The sequence below is a fragment of the Callionymus lyra genome, chromosome 15, assembly GCF_982586985.1.
Source record: "Callionymus lyra chromosome 15, fCalLyr1.hap1.1, whole genome shotgun sequence".
Classification (NCBI taxonomy): domain Eukaryota; kingdom Metazoa; phylum Chordata; class Actinopteri; order Syngnathiformes; family Callionymidae; genus Callionymus; species Callionymus lyra.
In genome coordinates, this window is record NC_141832.1 from 13,774,452 (window position 1) to 13,796,262 (window position 21,811).

Below are 21,811 nucleotides of genomic sequence, written 5' to 3' on the forward strand. Positions count from 1 at the left end.
ACGTTCTGGTCCTCTCGATAACAAGGTTCCTCAAAAAGGAATTGTCTCACGAGTCTCTAGAACGGAGACCACGAGGAAGTGAAAAGACGATTAGCTGCACAAACAAGACTCGTTTATTGAATTAACAAAAGTTAATCCGGACCGGTTCTCCTTTCATGCCGTTTTTATTTTCCCACCTAGATCTTCACTTGACCTTTACGTTTGAATCGCAGCGGCTCGGATGACAAAAGACACGATACAAACGTGACCCGAGGCACCGGGATCGTATGCTCGGGAGAACCCAAGTCAGAACCTGAGACCTGCTCGTGGAATGTTTTCAGCTCACGATGTGTCGAATTAAATCGCTCAAAACTATTTTAGTCTCATCTGCTTTTCCTATCAACGTCAGCTGTGGCAGATTTAAGGGTAAATTTTATGGTACTTAATTCTTAATTAAAGTGTTTTTAAAATGACATAATACATCTTTAAATGCCATTTTAAATATATACTTTCCTTTTTTAGGTCGTTTTTACCAACAACAATATAAGTTTTATTCATTGTCTGGAATGTTAAATGTATTTGTTTTTTTTAATAAAAATTAATACATTTTAAGAGCATCATTATTAAATATCATTATATTAAAAAACATTTCTTATATCCTAACCATGATTTATGATGTCATACAGTTTAAAATACCAGCCCATAACTCTAATATGTTCTAGCTATTACAAAGATACTGTTTTTTTTAAAGAGAGATCAAACGACAAATCAAACCCTCACAGGAGCCAAGGTGTGTACATGATTTGAGGTAATTAATTAAGGTTACTAAAGCTGACAGTTTACCAACCTTGGCTCCTGCAAAGGTTTGATTGATTTGTCGTCTGCTGTAAGCTAAGCTAGTTGCTAACAGCGCTAGCTGCAGTCACACCGTAACACTTTTCAACTGACCTTCAGATAAAAAGTCATCGTATGGAGTTTGTGTTTCGCTGTTTTTTTTTACTAGTTTACTGGAGTATTTTTTGAGTAAACTTGACTGAATCAAACGTGTTGACGTGTCAAGAGTCACAGGCTGATGTTTCTTTAGGGAAAATAGCATAAACTATAAATAAAAACACCTTTAGAAGAATAATTATTACATTTTTTAAGGAATCATATGAATTACATTTTCTTTCTGTAACCAATACCAGTCGTTGGAATCTGGCGTTGCGGATTAGAGGTGTGTAATGTCACATATGTATCACGATACAGGGGCCAAGATACCGTACGTTACGAAATATTGTGATACTGCAGTAACAAGGATATATTTATAGTATTGCCCGAGTACTTTGACTCTGGGTTCCGGAATTTACAGCAAAGTCGTAACGGCTTTTCATTTGTTTTGAAACCAAAATATGTCCAAACATCGTAAGCGAGTTGACTGTATCCCCTTGTCCTCAGTCGTCGCCGGATTTCAATGTGCTTTAAGCTGCGAAGGACGTAACGACTATAAACCGTTAAAAACGATGGTAACACAAAAAACATGATTTGAATGAGAATGAAAATATAAGTATTCAAAAGAAATAATAAATATATTTTTTCATAAATAATTGATACAGGGCTGCTGAATATAGTATACAGTATCGTGAAGAAGAATATCGCGATATATAACGTTATTTCACATTGACTAACACTCTTATTGAGGACACCTGTGCTAAAGAAGGGGGGGGCCTAGGATTGACCCTTGTTGCACACCGTACAACTTTATTGATCTGAAAACAAGAAACTAACCTTCAATGTTCAAGATATAAAACACAACACGAATCTACATCATATTAAAAACTTAAAAATAAATATGGTGAGAAGAAAATCTCGGGAATATTTTCGGGATGTTCGAGGCAGAGATGACGCGTCATGTCCGGCATCATCCTGACAGCAGGGCGGGTGGGATTTGCAAACCACCGCAGCACGACCAGAGACCCGGGCCTGTGGGTGGTTTTTTAGGGGGGGACGGGGACGGTGGCCGGTGCGGGACTCTAACCGGTCTGGTCTTCTGACGAGACAACCCTGGAAGTTGTTTGACGCCAGAGAGGTGATGGATTCGAACCAACACCTGTGTCATCAGTGAGCAGCTGTGCGGCAGAACTCACCTTCAGTCCCGCCTCAGGAGTCCTACGACCCGGGTCAGTCCTCCATCGCGACCGGCCCTGAGGAAGACCGTCTCTCCTGCTCCCGGGTTCGGTTGTTGTTGTTGGAGAGATCCTCTGTTTTTTTGTTTTTTTTCATGCAGCTGCTGCTCACGTTTCTCTCGCCGAACGTCCCATGCATCCCACTTCCGGGGGCGACTTCCAGAATAAAAGCTTTACCGTTGACAAGTACAATGCGACAAATGGGAGGATTGTTTTATTGCTTAAACGATGTACTACGTACTTCCTACGAGTGTTTTCGATATTATTGTAATTAAATTTGAACGGATACCGGATCTCCATCCCCCGCCAAAATAAATAAAGAAAATCATGTTAAGGGCGATTATATTTTACAGCTTTTATTTTTAGTGGTCACAAGCAGATCATGTTTTTTCAACAGTTTTAATTTCCTTTTTTATAAAACAGTCAAAAAATGTAAGTGTATGAATATGGAAATGCAGTTTTTTTTAGGATCCATTTCATTAAAAAAATGTTTTTAATTTAATCATTTCTATACTGAAATATTGAATTCGGTTTATTTAATAATTGAATGTAGTAATTTCTTTTATTAAAATATATCATCCGTATTTATTGAATAGTTGAATGAAATCTTTCAATTTATTTTCATTGAATAATTTAATCAAAACAAATTTTTATCTCGAAATGTTTTTTTTATTTAATGTTTTCATGTTTTAAAATGAATGAATTATTTTAAATAGATGTTTGATATTTGTAGTTGCAATAATTTCAACATTTTCTTTAATCTGTAGCCTTCTAAATAATTTAATTTTTTTTTTTTATTAGAGTGAGACTAGATCTCGTTTTTGAAAACATGTTTTAATCAAATTTCCCAACATAACATGGGGAAAAGCAACAAACAAATAACTGAAAGAATAAAACAAAACATAAAAAACAAAATAAATACAATGAAGGAAAAAATTAAAATGAATGTACACCAGCAAAATGAATGAGGTTACTTTCTCTTCTTGTGTATTTTACATATTTCCCCCCTTACTTTGTGACCGATCCTATACTAGTCTCTACATTTATCCTTCAACACAATTTTCTTTCCAATGGTAAGAGTTGACAATACTGATTAAATATTGAATTCAAAAGGCTGAAAATGTATTTTTCAATTATCGGAATTGGAATTTCAAACTCTATATGTTTCGGAATTTATTATTTTTTAACTATTCAATTATTAAGACACTTTACAGTTTAAATAAAACGACATAAGAGAAAATTAAAAAAACAGGTCCCGGCAAATCATAATGTTACAGTGGCGACGAAAGACAGGCAGAGACCTCGAGCAGAACCAGACTTGAGTGAGAGGGAGATGAGTGTAGAGGAATATCAAAGAGTGGATGTGCTTTGATGACAGTAAATACAGGAATATTTAATTGAAAAATTGAAGCACACGTTTGTTTTTTAATACCAAAGTACACAGCAGTAAAAAAAATACACATTTCTCTCAAGCAAAAACACTTAAAGTACAATGTACACATCAGACATCAGAGAATCCACTTGATTTGGATGACACTGGACATGGGCAAAGCGAGATTATTCACGTTCAAAACCTTGAAAAGAAGAACAAAGAGATTGTTAGAAATGAACTGTCAAGAGTTTCATGTTCAGAGTCTCTGACCTTTGTGTCGAACCGGTACGTGAAGTCAGACACTTGCTCTCCATTGGCCGACACACAGCAGGGTTGTGAGGCCACTCCGAACACCCGCACTCCGCCCAACTGCACGCCGTCCAGCGCCCCACTCACCCGGAGAGGGCGACTCAAAATTTGAGACTGAAGAAGAAAAAAAAAAAAAACATCAAAGGAAAGACTTTTTTTAAACGTTATTTGTGAGCCCACCGGTGTCGCTGTGAAGACCAGATAGGAAAAGTCTTGGCTGTCGATGGCGTCCAGACTTTCTCCGTCATCCCAGAACAAGTGGCCTCTGGCCCAACCGTCAGATGACAGAGCCACGCTCAACAGGAAGGGGTTCCTACGCGAGACTGTAGTCGTCAGAGCAGGTTCCTGCACATGGAAACATGTTGTTTATTTTAGACCCGGACTCATGGATTATTCACGCAGAGAAGAAAAGTCTCTTCACCATCTATTAAAACTTTGGTATTTGTGACTTGAACCACTGTGACCACAGTTTTGTTTGGAAGAAACCAACACATTATTCTTCTTTAGTCCCACATTTGGATACATTCAAGACTTTTTATTACCATGGAATTAACTTTAACACAACAACAACAACAACAACAATTAACCAAAACTTAGTTGATTGCATTTCAAGACTTATTCAGGATCAAGAGGAAACCTGATTAAGTTTTTGGTACAAAATAAAAAGGAAAATTAAAATACGACGACAACATTTAATCTTCTTAATATATATATAAATATATATATATATATATATATATATATATATATTTATTTATTAAGAATACATTCATAAATATGGAAATGTATCACTATCATCAGAATAATGAATGATTGAATCTTAAAATGGTAGAAACTTGAATTTCTTTTATTGAAATATCTTTTTTTTTCCAGGATTTCGTTTTTTCAATCATTTTTATATTGAAATGTTGAATTAGTTTTTATTGAATTATTTAGTTAAATCATTTCTATATCAAACGGTTGAATTTATTTTGATTAAATAACCAAATACAATATCTCTCAACTGAGAAATATCTCTAAACTTAAGAAAATGATGTCACAACACGATCTGGATCTTATAATCCATGCGTTTGTTTCTTCTCGTTTAGACTATTGTAAGAGTTTATTTTTCATGTCTTAACAAGAAGGATCTGTCTCGCCTGCAGTTAATACGAAACTCTGCAGCGAGAATTCTGAGCCGCTCTAGTAGAAGAACTCACATTTCTCCGATACTTAAAACTCTTCATTGGCTGCCAGTTTCTTTGAGGATCAGTTTTAAAATTCTGGTTCTTACTTTCTGGGACTCCTGTGTCTGTCTTATGTGTCTTGATCTTTTAAAGTATATATTTAAACTGTGTACTGTTTGTGATTGTTAGAGTGCTTTGTGACCCTGGTCTAGAAAGGCGCTCTAGAAATTACCATTACTTACTAATATTTTCTATATTTACATCTTAAACAATGGAATTTAAAAATAGGAATGTTTTCAAAATAGTTGATTTATTATTTTTATACACATAGCGATTAATATTCTATTTGAAGTCATTCTAAAATAACATTTTTTAGCCTTTTAAATTCACTATCAAAACGTTGTTATAAGTGTGCCAACTGACAATTTAATATTGAATTTAAAAGGCTACAAATTAAAATGCTTTTAATTATATTAATAAGAATATAAAATTATATATGTAAAACATGTTCCGGTACAAATAAAAACCCACCTGCTGAGGGATGATGGCCCCCCCCCTGACATGGACGTTGATGAGGTCCAGAGGAGCGAGGAGGCCAATGGTTTGACCCTTACTGTAAAAAGCTTGACCCTATAAAGTCACACAAAGTTAGTGAAACATGCTAGCAAAAATGCTAACACGTGCACATGTTTGTTCTCTCAATTAAAAAATGTAAATTCAATGTCATTAAAATGTACTTAATCAACTGATACTCTGCGATTATTTGCTTGAATCCTTTTAAAAAGGGACGGATGTAATTGATCCTAAAGGAAAACTCACGTCGTGCAGACTGTACCAAAGGTCGGGAGGAAGGTAGGCGCTGATCCGAGTGGCTCCTCGCTGTAAGGCCGGGCTGATGAGCAGCGAAGACCCCCACAGGAACTGAGTATCCACAGTCTGGCAGTTTGGGTCGGTCGGGAACCTTCAGGAGAAGAACGCGATTATGACGAAGTAACACACAAACCTAAGGAGAGAGAAACACCTACTCCATGAAGAGAGGTCTGGCGACCGTCTCGCCGGAAGTGTGCGAGTGATAGAAGAGGGTGTAGAGGAAGGGAAGGAGTGAGTAACGGAGGTTCAATGCCTTCCTCATGGCTGCTTGTGCCGTCCGACTGAAAACGAAGGGCTCCTGTGGCTGAGGAGGAGGACAAGATATAGTCCCATCACTGCGTGAGTGTCTGTTGTTGGAGCTCTTACAGCGTTTGATCGGTCGTTGTGGTTCCTCATGAAGGGATAGAAGGAGCCGAGCTGCATCCACCTCACACACAGCTCCTCGCTGGTGTTGCCTCCAAAGCCGCAGACGTCCGCCCCCGCCAGGGGAACCCCGAACAGGCTGAACTGAAGAACACCTGGTTGCGAAAAGGCCTCAAATATTTAAAAAAAAACATCATAAGATACGTTTACAGAGTCACAGACACGCGTTTGTGGCAAATACTGAAGAAGTGTGTATTGTCGAGAATCTGGCGATACATATAACGATACAGGAGCCATGACACGATATATTGTGATACTGTAGTAACAAGGATATATTTGTAGTATTGTCGAGTACTTGACTCTGGTGTTGCAGAATTTACAGACCACATGACTCTTGACGAAGTCGTAACTGTTTTCATTTGATTTCAAACCAAAATATGTCCAAACATCAGCTTTAAAAGCTGCTGGAGTCGACTGTATCCTCTTGTCCCCAGTCGTTGCCTGGATCTTGCTTAGTTTCTTTAACCGCACAGCACGTAAAGACTGCTGCCATCTAGAGGCCGGAAGTTTAATTGAACACAAAATCGAACTAACCTTTCGATTTTTGCAACTCAATTTTTAATTTAAAAAAAAGAATTATTTCATTGTTTATGCACTTTATTGAAATATAAACAATATAATAACTATGATAAAAAATAAAGCATGATTTCAAAACACAAAATAAATAATGTTGTAAACACAACGCAGGTCTTTCAATGATGAAATTACAGAATAAAAGAACCAAAGAATATGAATGAAATAAAAATAGATTAATAAAACAGAATTAATTAAAATAAAAGACATTACTGACGTATTGAAGTACTGAATATCCGGTGCTCTACTTCTGCTTCTACTATACTCCAGAAAAGTGTTGCTCACCAGGGATGGAGAACCGAAGCTGCTCCCAATCGCTTCTCACGTCACCAGTCCAGACCCCAGAGAACCGTCCGATCCCGGGGAAGGAAGATCGTGAAAGCACGAAGGGTCTTCGCCCTTTCACCTTCGCCAGAGCCCTTCAGAAGAGGATGCGGACGGATGAGAAGAAGACCAAGAGAAGCTGGAGGCTGGGCTCATACCTGTGAGTGGCGTACGCCTCCGTGAGGCCGTACATGTTGTGCAGATTGTAGTGAGTCGACACATTGTGCCGAGCAGACATGCAGAGAGTTCCGTAATTCAACTGCCCACCAACGACCCCTGGGTTAAAACGTATACATATTTAAAACCTTGTTAATTAGAAAAGCTACACCTTTTGCTTGAAGTTGGATTTCTTGTTCCATTAACTGTGTATTATACATTTTTTTATTTTTTTTTATTACCTACAATGCTAATATTTATCTGTCATGACAGTATCTTATACCCATTAGTTTCCTTTCCTTCAGTATTTTAAAAGTAGAATTATTGACAACGATAATCTCCCTCAAGGAGGTTTTGTTGAAATTCTTTGGATATTTCAATGATTTATTTCAGGAAACTTTGATACGAGGCAAGAAACAGCATATTTTTCTGGTGGTAACAACAATATTTCAAATGCTGAAAAAGTGTGAGAACACACGGATACACTAAATGTGTGTAACTGTTGTTAAAACCCGCCTACGCCACTCACAAGCATTTTGATGGTCATAATGATTTGGTTGTGGCTCACGCAAGTCAGAACTGAGTGATCATCAAAAACACGGAAAATCATATAATAATTCATCAATTATTTATATTTTATGATATAATCCTCATTCTTTTGTTATTATTGTTATTTAATCTCAGAAGTTTAATCTTTTTCTACTGTCAACTTGCTTCTGTGACGACTCAAGTATCTTATCTTAACAGAGTGTGTGGAAGACTTACTGGGTGTGTATGGGGGGTTCTCCAAGTCGGTGTCGGGACATCCGTTCACTGAGCCCTGAACAAAACTGGCGGGTTCGTTCATATCCTGAATAGGTTCAAATAATTAAAATAGTTAAATAAATCCACATATATTATGTTACTCTGAGATTGTTCGACAGACTCACGATCCACAAACCGTCCACTGGGACTTTGGAGTGAAACTCTCTTATGCAGTCTTCCCACCACTTCTGGGTTTCTGGGTTGGTGAAGTCCGGGAAGGCCGTGAGTCCGGGCCAGACCTGATGCGACAGGAAGTGCATGAATAACAAGCCATCGTTTGATCCACCTGCAGGATCCTACCTTTCCTAGCAGAATGGATCCTGAAGCGTCTTTGATGAAGACGTCTCGTTTCACTCCGTCATCAAAAGGAGCGTATGTACCTGGGGGTCCGCTGCTGCTGATCCCAGGATCCTGTGGAAGCCATTGATAACATCGCTGCCATCTACTGGTGGTTTATTGAACTGAACGATCGTGAAAACTATGCAGAGCTGAAACACGCTTAAATCTATATATAGCCCACCAAGATAAGGATGTACTTCATCCCCTTCCCATGAAACTCTGCCACCATCTTGGGTAGATCCCCAAACCGCAAGGGGTCCTGGGTAAATACTCGTTGCCTGTCTGCGTAGTCAAGATCATTCCACTGAACGTCCTCGTAATAAAAACAAAAATGAACAAATTACAGATCATCCCTTTCATAAACCTCTTCACATTTTTCTATTTTTCTCATTTCTTACATTATTTAAAAAATAAAACAATAAATTACACTATATAGATAACTATATTTATTTTAAAAGAGGTAAATCGGATATTATTATATATAAAAAAGTACATTTTGAATTCATGAAAAAACATTTACTGAAAGAAAGAGGAAAAACTTGATATTAGCTGTCAAAAATACATTATTCACTGTCTATTATTATATACTATTTACCAGGGGCAAGTTTGCATCATGCATTTTTTGTGCGACCTGCCGTGTGACGTTGGTGGTTGTGTAGCCCCATCGACACAGATGGAAGCCCAACGACCAGTAGGGAGGCATCATGGGAAAGCCTGGGGGGGTTAAAAGACAAAAACAATCCGAGTTAAACTAGAGGATATAAAGTTGTGTCCAGTTTGAAGAAAACTTCCTCGTACCTGGAGTTCAAGTATGTTGGCGTCTTGTTTTTAAATACAATAAAATACAATTTCTTTGATCTCTGCACTTTATATTTGCATTTTATTTTCTTATTGCTCTTTGTTTTTTTTATTGTCACTTTGTTCTTGCTTTTATGAAACTTGCTGTACCTTCTATTGTCTGCTGTGTACTGGAAATCTAATTTCCCGAAGGAGATCTCCTCTTAAATAAAGGCAATCTAATCTAATGAAATCTAATAAATACGGTTAAAGGGTCTTATGTAAGTAAGTAAGTAAGTAAGTATAGTTATTTCTAGAGTGCATTTCTAGACCAGGGTCACAAAGCGCTTTAACAATCAAAAACAAAACACAGTTAAAATATATACTTTAAAAGATCAAGACAACATAAGACCAACACAGGAGTCTCAGAAAATCAGGGAAAAGCACGAATAAAAACGTCTTCAGATGTTTCTTGAAGGAGTCAGTAGATCATCAAACACAGAGATCGTTCCAAAGTTTAGGAGCAACAGCCTGGAAAGATTTCTCAACTGATGGTTCGTGTGAACCGTGTTCAGGAACCATCAGTAGATTCTGATCCACAGACCTCAGAGCCCGAGCTGGGGTGTAAGGCTGGATCAGATCACTGATCTAAGGAGGAGTCTGACCATGAATAGATCTGAAAGTAAGAACCAGAATTTAAAAATTGATCCTTAAAGAAACTGTCAGCCAGTGAAGAGATTAAGGATCAGAGAAATGTGAGTTCTTCTACTAGAGCGGGTCAGAATTCTCGCTGCAGAGTTTTGCAGGCGAGACAGCTCTTTCTTTTTAAGACATGAAAACAAACTGTTAAAATAGTCTAAACAAGAAGACACAAACGCATGGATTACAAGCTCCAGATCGTGTTGTGACATAATTTTCCTAAATTTAGAGATTTTTCTCAGTTGAAGAAACAATGTGGCCCCCGGGCGGCATATTCCCAAGTCTGCTTTGGAGACCGGTTGGAAATCTGGGAGTGACTCGGAGTAGAACAACTACTACCTTGGGTGAGTAACACACACTAGCAATTTGCCCTCTGGACCTGCTACCACTAGGAGGAGAGCCCGGGGCAGACCCAAGAAAGGACGTAGAGGCTGTTTTGTTCAGCTTTATTAGAGGAGCTCTGAGAAGATCTTACCTATGACTTGAAGATATTGTTGAATCACACTCTTCGGATCAGGACCCAGGAAAACATAGATGTCCAGGATGCCACCAGTGGACACCCAGGTGAGTGCGGGGGTCGGCTGCAACAGTACCTCTGAAAGACAAGAGTCGCCACTTGCAGAACAGAAGCGATCTGGAGAAAAGTATCTGAGGTGGAAGCGAGTACCGATGGCGTTGCTGTTGAGAAGGAAGACTCCATGCGCGAGACCATCCTGCTCTTGAACGATGTAGAAAGGGTGCGAGCCATAGAGGTTAGCATTAGCCTGTAATAAAACACATGTTTAGTCTAAACGGATGAAGTCAATCACAGTAAATCCTGGATGACATGATTACATGTGGCGCCATGTCTTTGTTCCAGAGAGTCAAGGAAGTCCAGTTGAGGTCCAGAATGAGGGACGAGTAACGTTCTCCAAGCCCGGACACCAAAGAGGAGGCGAGTGTTGTGGAAAACTGTAGGTACTGATCAGCAAACAGGAGCGGGGCCACGGTGGTGTTCAGGCTGAGCAAATCATCACAAGTCATTAAACAACCATTATATTTGAATTTAAATATTTTTGTCGTCCATCTTTCAACCGGCTTCTTTGTTATTATTATATATAAATAATAACAAGAATATAGAATGTTGCAAAACTCACTTTATAACATATATGGTCAAATTATCCATTTTGTGATTTGTGAAATAAAAATATATTTTCGGCAAGATTTGAGCAGTATTTAAGCAAGGTTTTTACTGATTAGACATGACAACACAATAATAAAAAAAAACATTACTTCAACAAAGGTTAATGCAAAATCATTAGCTTTACATTGTTGATTTCAACTGTAATACGATTTTTTTTTAAGTTTAATTTCTATTCCTTCTATTTTAATCTGATTTTGCCACTTTATTTGTTATATAAACATATATATTTAAATCTTGGCACTTTACCTCACTTTTTATGAGCAACACACGACATAATGTATGCATTTGTACAGAACAAAAAAAACTCACAGGACTCTTCCGTTGGCTCGGCGTTGAACGATAAAACCAAACGGTTCCGACTCGTATTCAGCAGAATAAAGAGTTTGTTGAGGAACTTTTGGGGGTTTCTGACCAGCATCCGGCAGCTGAACTTCATACCTCGGAGATGATTGGTCTTTTAACTAGGAGGATGAAAACATCGTCAAAATGAAGGCGACGCTTTTAACACAAAGACTTAACTTATAGGATCTATATAGTAAATCATTTCTTCAATTTCACTTAAAGACAGAAACTACCTCAAAAACTTGTGTTTAAAATAACGTGAACTCACAGTGAGGTGCAAACATGCCGGCGTCTCCTCTCTCACTTCCAGGCGAAGAGTAGGGATGTCTTTGGGGAGATATGATGGGCTGGCACGGGTGAGGGTGGCCGTCTGACCCCATTTAGTGGGTCTGAACGGGCTCATCTTATAGCCAGGAAAGCCTCGGGGGTAGAAGCACCATGGCGGTCCAGACGTGCCGGGCAGAGGTGCATAGCAACAACCTCGCTCCTCACACTGTCTCTGACTCAGGACTTTGTCCCGGGCACAGTCAAAGCGACTCTCCATCGACAACACACATCGGTTACCTCTGCTCGTGTGAGGCTTCTGCTGGAGGATTGGTTCTGTTTGTGACCATCTAACTCTCCTCTCAAACTTGACCTCTCTGACCCTGAGGATGTCTCCATGCTTTGTGGAACTCAAGTAGAAACATGCGATGAGTGAGGTGAGGAGGAAGACAGCTGGCCAGATGTTGGACAGACGACTCATATCAAGTTAACTGTCGTTAGAAACCCAATTAAAAAGGACATAAATAAGGGGTTAAATGAACTTTAAAGAAAGTCCTCTTGTTTCTTTACTCCATCTTTAATCATTGAGCGTGCAATGACCAAAAATGTGAAGATACTCACGTTTTTAGTCAGATAATGTCATAGACGTTACCATCTGTGAATCACCAAAAACCAACTTGCGTCTTCAGAATTCCTTTTAAGGATTTTTTAATATGCGCGTTTTTTAATATCTACAAATGAAGCTGTACTCGTAAAGTAATTTACACTTATAAGTAGAATGACACTACGATCAATATTTTTTTTTAGGAAAGCGAAAAGATACAACAATTCAAAAACAAAAACAACGCGTTGGTTTCTTTCTACTTCCGGATCAAGTCAGCTCATTACTTCCACGTGAAGTCCCTTCAAAGTAAAAGTCTGCCACAAACTATTTCAGTTGGCCAAGTTTCCGAAACTGATGTAAGTTATTTAATATTTTTAACTACACATTGATCGTCAAAATGCATTTATTCTCTTAACAAATACAAAATCATTTTTATCCATAGAAAGGATGCAATCATTAACAAATCATTCAAAAATAAATGTTCTCGTTTTTAAATTAAAAACTTTATTGAGTGTGAGCTAATTTTGGTAATTTTCTCCACATTTTACAGGGTGATCTTATGTGACCCGAACAGACAGAAATCTTTTAGACATAAATAACTTTATATATTTGTATAGATGATGAATGATATTCCTTAAATATAATAATCACAAATATTGAGTATTTTTCAATGATTAACAATTGGAGTTAAGGAAAAGGAAAAAAAAAGTTAAATTACTTGAATGGAAATAGCAATTACATGAATGACAAATAATGATTAAAAATCACAAAGGAGGAGAGAATAGATACAAAAAAAAAGAATCGTCGGAATGACTTGAACTGATGGATGTCATCCTTTTTAATATGTATTGAATATTTTCCTCTTCACAATTAAAAAAGGATATCATATCTTGTTCTTACATGTGTAATACACATGGTTTGAATCTCATCGTCGCCGTCATCATAATCTATATCCATCTCTACTTCTATCTATATCTTAAAGATAGTATCTTTATATCTTTTGCTTTCGAAAACGAAAATATTGGCTTCGCAGCTTTACAATTTGGCCACAAGATGGCGCCAACAAAAACGTCTAGTTTATTTTTCTATTTCGAACAATTAAATAAAATAAAAAACATATTACAAAAACGAATTGTGACTGATGCATTAGAAACGGATGAAGCTTTATTTTAGTATTTCTCCGTCAACTCCACTTGCTCATGAACTCAAACGTTTTCTTCTGAAAGTGGGCGGAGCTTAAACGAGAGTTCACATGAAACGAAAGTCGAGAAAGAAAACACCCGCAGAAGATCTGGACGGTACCTCGACACATGCAGGGAGCGGATTTAAGACGAGAAAAGGCAAGTAAAAGCTAAACCTCAGTCGTTGCACGACTGTTAATATTATAAATGAAGATATTTTTCAGCCATAGTTGTGGATACAGGAAAAGACGGGATGCTACAATAAATCTTAAACCACTGCTTACAATTAATCCAAAGATTTAACAAAAAATGATAAAGATGAATATTTATTTGTAAACGAGTGTTTAAATTATTACCAATTGGACCCACATCTTACGTTTTATTACTTCAGATGAATGCATGCGTTTATACAGGTGTGTGAAACAATCGTCAACATAAAAAAAATAAATGACGCCATTTTCTTTGCAGGGTGGAATGTGAGAAAAGAAGACCACAGTCCTGAGATGTGGAAATAAGAAGATAAAGCTATGGGTAAGATGTTTATCGTTTAGAATTGAGGCTGGAGATCAGGGCCCACCCTACCATTCCTTTTGTCAGCCACAGGAGGGTGGATTTCCTGAAGTCAAAACCAAGAACATATCTCACAGTGAAAAGACTAGAATACAGTTACAGGGTAATGTTGAATAAGATTATTGTAAAATAACTTACTTAACTCAACTTAGAACTAATCATTTACTTTCATGAGTTGGATGAAACGCTGAGTGTAATGTTTATTACACTTCTGTTGTTTACAAATGTTAAATACATTTTACCTTCTTAAATGTATTCCAGTTTATTGTTGTTATGTAACACCGTTTTCATTACACCAGGAATACCATGTTTTTTCCGATCATTGTTTACTTTTTATAGAAAGATAAACAATCAAGGCACATTAAAGACGCACAATCACACACATACTGACACAATAACTTCCTTCTGCCCCCACCCTTGGACCAATAGCCAAAAGAAAAAACCCAAATGAATACAAATATATAAACAAATATCAACAATGAACTTTTGAAGGTGTCAGTGATCACAAGTCAGTGGTTTAGAACTTTAAAGTAGTTGTCACTTGGTCTATAAATTTAAACCAGACGGTTGAAATTCTGAACAACTAGAATTTGAGCAATATTCAAAGCAACTCACTGACACCTGATGTTGGACGTACATAAGAAACAGAAAGTACATAAGATATGTTTGTGAATCACAACCACCGCCTACAAATGTTTTGACACAGTGAGCAGCTCTAACCAAAAATAAATTATCCCAGGGCAGGGGTTCTCAGCCTTTTGCAAGCTGTACCCCCCCAGCCCACCCCAAAGCTGGTACTTTGCAGTCCGTCTTTTCAGTGGAGCGACTCACGCTGCAGCCACTGCTGGTTGAGCAAAATGACTGTAGATTGATACGTGCTTTAAAGTTACAGTTCATACAAAACTGCAGCGAGAATTCTGACCCGCTCTAGTAGAAGAACTCACATTTCTCCGATCCTTAAAACTTTTCACTGGCTATCAGTTTCTTTCAGGATCAGTTTTAAAATTCTGGTTCTTACTTTCAGAACTATTCATGGTCAGACCATCAGTGATCTGATCTAGCCTTACACCCCAGCTCGGGCTCTGAGGTCTGTGGATCAGAATCTACTGATGGTTCCTGAACACGGTTCAGAACCAGAGGAGAGAAATCCTTCCAGACTGTTGCTCCTCAGCTTTGGAACGACCTTCCTCTCCCTCTGTCTAGCTGTGTATTGTTTTTTTTTGGTAAAGCGTTTTGTGACCCTGGTCTAAAAAAAAGGCGTTTTACAAATAACCTTCACTTTACTTACTGTACTTTACAAAACATCAACTCAGCTATTTGAGGATAAAACCATTCTAATAAATTAAATTGTATAAATATGATGCAACCTTTATTGTTTCACTTGGTGAAAGAAAAAAAAGTTTAAAATAAGTTGCTGATGACAAAATAACAAGTTTCCAATCTTTTCTCACCATGTAGCTGATGAAGAGCAGATTGCCCTCGAAAACTGGAGTGAAGATCAAGTAAGAGACTGGCTCAGATCGATTGGGCTGAAGGAGAAGTATGTTCAAAGACTCTATGATGAGGAAGTTGACGGAAAAATTCTTCTCGAACTAGATGAGGACTTTTTGTCAAGAAAAATTTGCAAGGCACTGGGACCTTCTTTTTTAATCATATCAAAGAGAGATGAGCTCATCAAACATCAACAGGTTAAGCAAAACGAAATCTCTGCCAGTTCCAGTCAAAATGAAGTGAAAAAGAAGGCAAATAAGACAAAATCACAAAACAGTCCACCTACAACAGGCCAACCCGAAATGGTCCACGGTCCTAACCAGGGTGCACAGAGCCAGCAGACACCGGCAGACAAAAGCAACACAAAGGATGATTGCAAACCACGACCGTTTGATCAGGAAGCTCTTGATTTCATTTACGTGAAGAACCGAGTCCTACTACCAGAATCTGGAGCATTTGACCTGATAACCCCCTGTCATGAATACAAGTCTTTTGCTTTGGCGGCCACACTAGACCGCACCAGACTGCAAGCAAAGTTTGCCTGTGAGGTTCTTAAATTTGCAACAGGTTGTATAAACATTAGGACAAATGGAACAATACACTTTGGCGTGATGGACAGCAGAGAAGATTCAGGATATGTGCACGGTGAGATTATTGGTGTCCCAGTTAAAGAGAAGGACATGTATGTAGACGCTTTGGACTACGTTGAAAGGAGCTTCTCCTCTGACAAGGATCAGATTCGACAGTGCATGCGGCCACCAAGATTTGTTGAGGTCATAGATCATGAAGGTACAGAAAAGAAGTATGTTGTTGAGGTTGATATAGTACCCAAGATCAGTATCGTCAAGAACGAAGTGTATTCTGTTCGTTTGCCCAAGTTCAATGAATCCAGCAACAAAGTACAACTTGAGAAAGCAACAATTTATCGAAGGATGGGCTCAAAAACGGAACCAGTGAATGACACAGACACAAAGTACTTCTATGAACGGACCAAAGATCGAGATGCTCAAAGAGAGGATGCAGAGAAAAGTCATTTCTACAATGCTCCATCTATCTGCAAGGACCTTGGAAGAAAACTCACAATGCTGATGACAGATGGAAAGAAATTCATTGATAAAGACAAGTGGTTCATTTTAGTCACGAACAAATTATCCTCTGCTGATCTCGGCAATATTGACTGGTTATTAAACCTGAACATCTTTTGTGTGTTCGACTTTGACCCAGACTCAAAGGTCTCAGGTCTGTGCAATACATTCCTTCAGCATCATGTGGCAAACATGCATTCTTTGCAGAGCTACAGGCTCCCCACTGGCATGGCCGTCAAAGAATTAGAGAGCCGCTTGCATCTGTTTGAACAGACAAGCTGGATTTTCTCAAATGGTCGTTCTGACTACAATGGAAACGACAATCCATGTGATGAAATGACATGGATTAAATCCAAAATGACTCTCCTTTCTGAATCGGTGTCTCTGATATGCAAACATATCTTTCCTAAAGGGGCATTCCAAGTTATTTTCCTCATCACTTCAGAAGTTGAGAAACCACTTTTGCATACATTCCATGAATTCTACAGAGACATGGAAGGTCATGAAGACATCATCTGTATCTGCGAGTCTGAGGAAAACTTCTTAAAGTGGCAAGCATTTGCAGACTCATATGGCAAAGAGGCTGTGGACAATCACAGCGTTGTTGGGCTGAAAATGAGCCACGTTGACGCAATTTTGCAGCAGGTGCAGCCAGTTAAAACAGTTGACAAACTTTTACCTGTCGTGAACGGGAAATGCACTCTTGTAACACAGGAAGAGGAAAGAATGTATTCCTTGGAGATTCTTTCAGTGAATCATTGTGATGAAACAAACGTCGACTTCATCGATGAGGAAAAGGAGGAAATTGAGCAGCAATTTTACAGAGGAGGCAGAGTGGAGTGGATGAACTTCTGGCTTGCTGATCAAGGTTATGTGGGTGAGGTGATTGAAAGAGATGCATATGGAGATGCTTCCAAACTTCTTAATGACAACCTGAAATATAATGCCTGTCAGGACCCTGTGGTCAACATAAATATCAACCATCATCCTGGAAGTGGTGGAAGCACAGTGGCAAGGCTGTTGTTATGGAACCAAAGAAAAACGCTGAGATGTGCTGTCGTAAAATCTGACCAAACAGTTGCTGATGTTTCTCAACATGCAGTTGAAATAAGAGAATATGAAGAAAAAGATCCACAAAGGTGTCTGCCCCTCCTGCTCCTGATTGAAGATTCTGATAAGGACTACCTGGAAGATCTCAGAAATGAGCTGGAAGTTGCCATGTTTGATAAAAAGATTCAAAATGGAACACTTTGCTTTATTTTACTGAGTTGCAGGAGGTCGCACGATCCAGAAGGGAAAACCAAAGAGTCTCCCCTTAAAAATGTCTCAGTCACTCACAGACTGTCAGAAAAAGAAAAGAGGAAATTTGCTGCAAAACGTGATATACTTGAACAACAATACCAGCCAGATTTCATTCTCACCTTTGTCCTGATGAGCGAAGGTTTCTCAGAAGAGTATATTCGACAGTTTGTCAAGCATCTACTCCAGGACATTGACAGCAAGTCTGTTGTCACACGCCTCATGCATTATGTGGCACTGCTAAACACATATGTTCAAAACTCCTACATCTCCCAGTCACACTGTGAAGCCTTGCTATCTATGACACTTCATGTGGGAAGATTCCGTCAAAAGTTTGAAAAATACCTCAGCGATCAGGCAAAACTGGTGTTTCTACACCTAAAAGACGACAAAACTCACATTCAATCCATCAGAATTATCCATCCACTAGTTGCAAAAGAAATCCTAGAACAACTTCTGGATAAGCAAATGAATCAAAGCAAGTTGGCCATGAATCTACTTGGAGAAAGTGTACTTTTTGAACACAGATTTGGAAGTAATGAATATCACACATTTCTGAGGGCTCTTTTCATCCGGCGGTCCAGAATGAGCAAGGGTGACACATCTGACACTTTCTTCGCCCCTCTTATAGAGTATGTTTGTGAGCACGAGGGCGGCCCAGACCCAGCAATTGCTTTACTTGAAGAAGCATTCAAGTGTTTCAATGAAGATCCCTTTATTGCACAGCATCTCGCTCGCCTTCATTATAAATATGCACGTTTTGAGGTGGCTAAACACTGGGCAGAGGTTGCTGCAAAAAAACAGCCCAACAACTCACACATTCTCGACACTAAAGGCCAAGTGTACAAAAGATGGTTTCAAGCTAAATGCAAAGCCATTGACGACAGCAAAGCCCCCAAAACTGTGGACAGTGTAGCAGATGCAGTGGAGACTGCTCTTAAAGCCATAGAGTGTTTCCAAGACTGCGAGAGAGCTGCTGAAGCAGAAATGGACATTTTGAACAATTCTGGATATTTTGCTGAGGTAGAGGTTGGATGCAGTTTGCTGAAGCTGATTCAGTCACTGCCAATGTTTTCAACACCACATGGCCTCTCCGAATTGACAAAGTTCCTGCTAACGGATTATATTCCCCCCGAAATTCAAGACTCGTGGAAACCATTTCATGACCGTCTGAAAAAACTGCATAAGGCCATGCAAGATTCACTTGAGTGGATATCAGAAGATCTCAGTTATTTCCAGACGGAAAGAGATGCTGCTGAAGAGAAGATACCAGAAAGTCATGAGGAGAAGATCAGCCATCCACTGATGTGGTTGACAAAAAGATCTTCAGAGTTTGGAAACTCCTTCAGTGGGATTGATTTTCAGCCAAATCAGCAAATTCCCACCAATTTAACTCCATTTCAAAAACAAATGATCATTTATCGACTTGGAGGGGGAAACATAACATCAATTATCTTCAAGCTAACTGACAAGAAGAATGGAGTGGAGATCCTGCAGACCATTATTTCTCTTTACCCAAGAAATCCACTGCAGGCAAAGCTGCGCCAAAATCATATAATCTGTTACATCTTGGCCCATATCACTCTGAACTGTTTGTCGCCCCAAACACAGTCACCCTCTCTGAGAGACCTGCAGGCTCTGTGCCAACAATTCCCGACTGACAATAGAAAATGTTCACCAGGAGCACTTTTCTTGTTGACATTATTGTTTTGGCCGGATGATCATGACTCAGACACTGAAAAAGAAGCCAAATATGAAACAGTGCAGTCAGCAGTTGAGGAACTTAAAAAACGCTACTGGACCAAGATAAAGGACATCAAACCACGAAAGAGAAGACTATACACACATTTTTTCCTTGGGAAAGGAAAAGGATTGGACAAGTTTGTCCACAAGATGAAGTTTGGAGAATTAGAAAACGCCTCTGTCTCTGAGAGACGCTTAAAGTGGTTCAGTGGGGAGGCCTGGAAGCAGCCTGAGACTGCAGTGATATTGAAACAAGTGTCCGGATGGACTGAAGATGGAATCGTCTACCTGGCTGGTCCCAAAAAGAGGAAATTCAGCCTTCGGCCCCTCCATGCACGTTCATTGCCTCACAGCAATGAAAACATCACGTTCTACGTGGGCTTCACATTCAGGGGCCTGGTAGCCTGCAACATCAGTAAGAAGTAGTTCATCAATAGCCTTACATTTTGTTCCTGGGCATCCAGCCTTAACCACGATGAATTATGTAGAATTGTGTCCGAATATTATGCACTTATATCCTGTCCTTTTGCCTCTTTGCAAGGACAATAGTTTACGAGCCAACCACAACAGCAAATTCTAGCTGCTTCCAGAGGATCCCTGTAATAATTGCATCTAATGTCACAAATAACCACTGCTACTGAACTAGTGAAAAAGGACTGGTTCAGTATTTTGTACTATACTCATATACCACTGCGAATTCAGTATTTTACTGTCTTGTTCTAATTTGTCAAACTTTTGTGGATGTTCATGAAAAATAAATTGTTTTGGTGAGGAAAATAAAAATCGTATTGTTTCATTTTTCATATACTGATATACCGGTGAATATCCCACAGGGGACCTATTTCACTGCTGCACACCAACAACACAGCGTCTGCACAGGAAAGTTTTGAGCTTACATTGGCTGCCGGCGAGAGCTCTCAAAGCGAAGGACACGTTGTTGCCTCAGATTAACTAATACCACAAGAGCAGCCACATCTGTAGTGTGGAAGTTTGGTTCAGAATGCCAGACGTGATCCAAACAACCATCTCTTACCAATGCTATCGAGCAAAAGTGTTAGCCAGCCTAGACAACACTAGCAATTTGCTTCACAACCTTAGCCGAAAACACGTTTTAGATAAAGTACCCTCCACATCCACAGCTCAATCTGCACCCTCTCAAATGGGAATCACATTCAACCTCGTCAAAGATAAGGTTCCTGTAATAATGATGGTTAACTGCACTGATTATGCAACTATATCCAATAAAAATATTCGATTTTGACTGCAACCATTATCATTCTCATCCTTAACATAGTTACTGCCACCATATTCACGTCATGGTCAAGGTCATGCTTTAACCTGTGTCTGCAAATGAAAACAAAACATGATACAACCCTTATGACAGTAGTATGGGCTATTTAAACCAATCGACTGCAGTAATTATTTGCAAGAACACTAAAAAAAAAAACATTAGATACCCTGAAACTAATAGAATATAAAAAAGAACATGACATGAACAGTTTGTCATAGCGCTCAGCCCTAGCTCATAATCTCTCATCATGCAATGTTCTCCATCATTTTGCCAAAAAGTATTACTTTGATGAATCTTTACTGGCAAAGCTATCATTTTTTTGTCTTCCACTTTCAGGCAGCACTCTTACACTCCATTGATTCGTCCACAATTTAGCAGCTTTGGCAGATTTTAGGGGCGGACACCATTTTTGCAGTTTCAAGCAAGAACAAGAAGCTGCGCTCCGGTTGGTTCTGGGAGCTCACGGTGGAAAGAAGGACGTGAGGATTGTTCTTCGTCCAAGGCTTTGGTGCAGAAGAAGACACTTAACTGGATTCTCCAGGTGAATTCCATGCACTGCAAACCTTGTCCTCATCAGCCCACGAAACACCAACTCAGCATTGCATTGGAAAAGTTGTTGGTACATATTTAAGAAAACAATAGCCACGATACTTTGACACCTTGTCACACCTGTTCAGGAGTGGCACTGTGTTCTCGACTGTCACGTTATCAACCTGTCCAGCAGCTTCTCTTCTATTCTGTCACTCACAACCTGCATGGGACCAAATAAACTGTTCTCAAATTAAGCAGAAAAAAGGGCAAA

At 39.0% G+C, this 21,811-nt stretch overlaps 2 protein-coding genes across 6 annotated transcripts; one reads left to right on the forward strand and one right to left on the reverse strand.

The window, feature by feature from the left end:
• Window positions 1-3,555: 3,555 nt before the first annotated feature.
• Window positions 3,556-12,603, reverse strand: gaa (alpha glucosidase). Of its 5 annotated transcripts, none has more exons than XM_087809377.1 (20): window positions 12,367-12,603; window positions 11,750-12,155; window positions 11,449-11,600; window positions 10,791-10,956; window positions 10,624-10,720; window positions 10,432-10,551; window positions 9,076-9,194; window positions 8,662-8,793; window positions 8,442-8,552; window positions 8,267-8,380; window positions 8,103-8,187; window positions 7,340-7,457; window positions 7,143-7,276; window positions 6,228-6,379; window positions 6,017-6,165; window positions 5,811-5,952; window positions 5,523-5,621; window positions 4,006-4,170; window positions 3,787-3,939; window positions 3,556-3,718 (listed from the first exon to the last, which is right to left on the reverse strand). In XM_087809377.1, exons 2-20 carry the CDS (start codon window positions 12,023-12,025, stop codon window positions 3,653-3,655), a joined length of 2,550 nt encoding a protein of 849 aa, XP_087665503.1. In that variant the 5' UTR covers window positions 12,026-12,155; window positions 12,367-12,603; the 3' UTR covers window positions 3,556-3,652. The 5 variants fall into 5 exon arrangements, with proteins under 5 accessions (XP_087665503.1, XP_087665500.1, XP_087665501.1 ...); XM_087809374.1 differs by having other exon boundaries at window positions 11,750-12,236; XM_087809375.1 differs by having other exon boundaries at window positions 6,017-6,159; window positions 11,750-12,603.
• Window positions 12,604-13,595: 992 nt separating this feature from the next.
• On the forward strand, window positions 13,596-20,495 carry LOC148065006 (sterile alpha motif domain-containing protein 9-like). The gene is made up of 3 exons (XM_087809155.1): window positions 13,596-13,689; window positions 13,999-14,061; window positions 15,559-20,495. Exons 2-3 carry the CDS (start codon window positions 14,058-14,060, stop codon window positions 20,142-20,144), a joined length of 4,590 nt encoding a protein of 1,529 aa, XP_087665281.1. The 5' UTR covers window positions 13,596-13,689; window positions 13,999-14,057; the 3' UTR covers window positions 20,145-20,495.
• The last annotated feature ends 1,316 nt before the right edge of the window (window positions 20,496-21,811 follow it).

Coding starts and splice junctions, on each gene's coding strand:
- gaa (XM_087809374.1), bottom strand. CDS start 12,226: ATGAGTCGTCTGTCCAACATCTGGCCAGCTGTCTTCCTCCTCACCTCA. Junction 6,380..7,142: donor GCTTCGGTTCTCCATCCCTG/GTGAGCAACACT, acceptor TTTCGCAACCAG/GTGTTCTTCAGTTCAGCCTG. Junction 3,940..4,005: donor TGGTCTTCACAGCGACACCG/GTGGGCTCACAA, acceptor TTTCTTCTTCAG/TCTCAAATTTTGAGTCGCCC.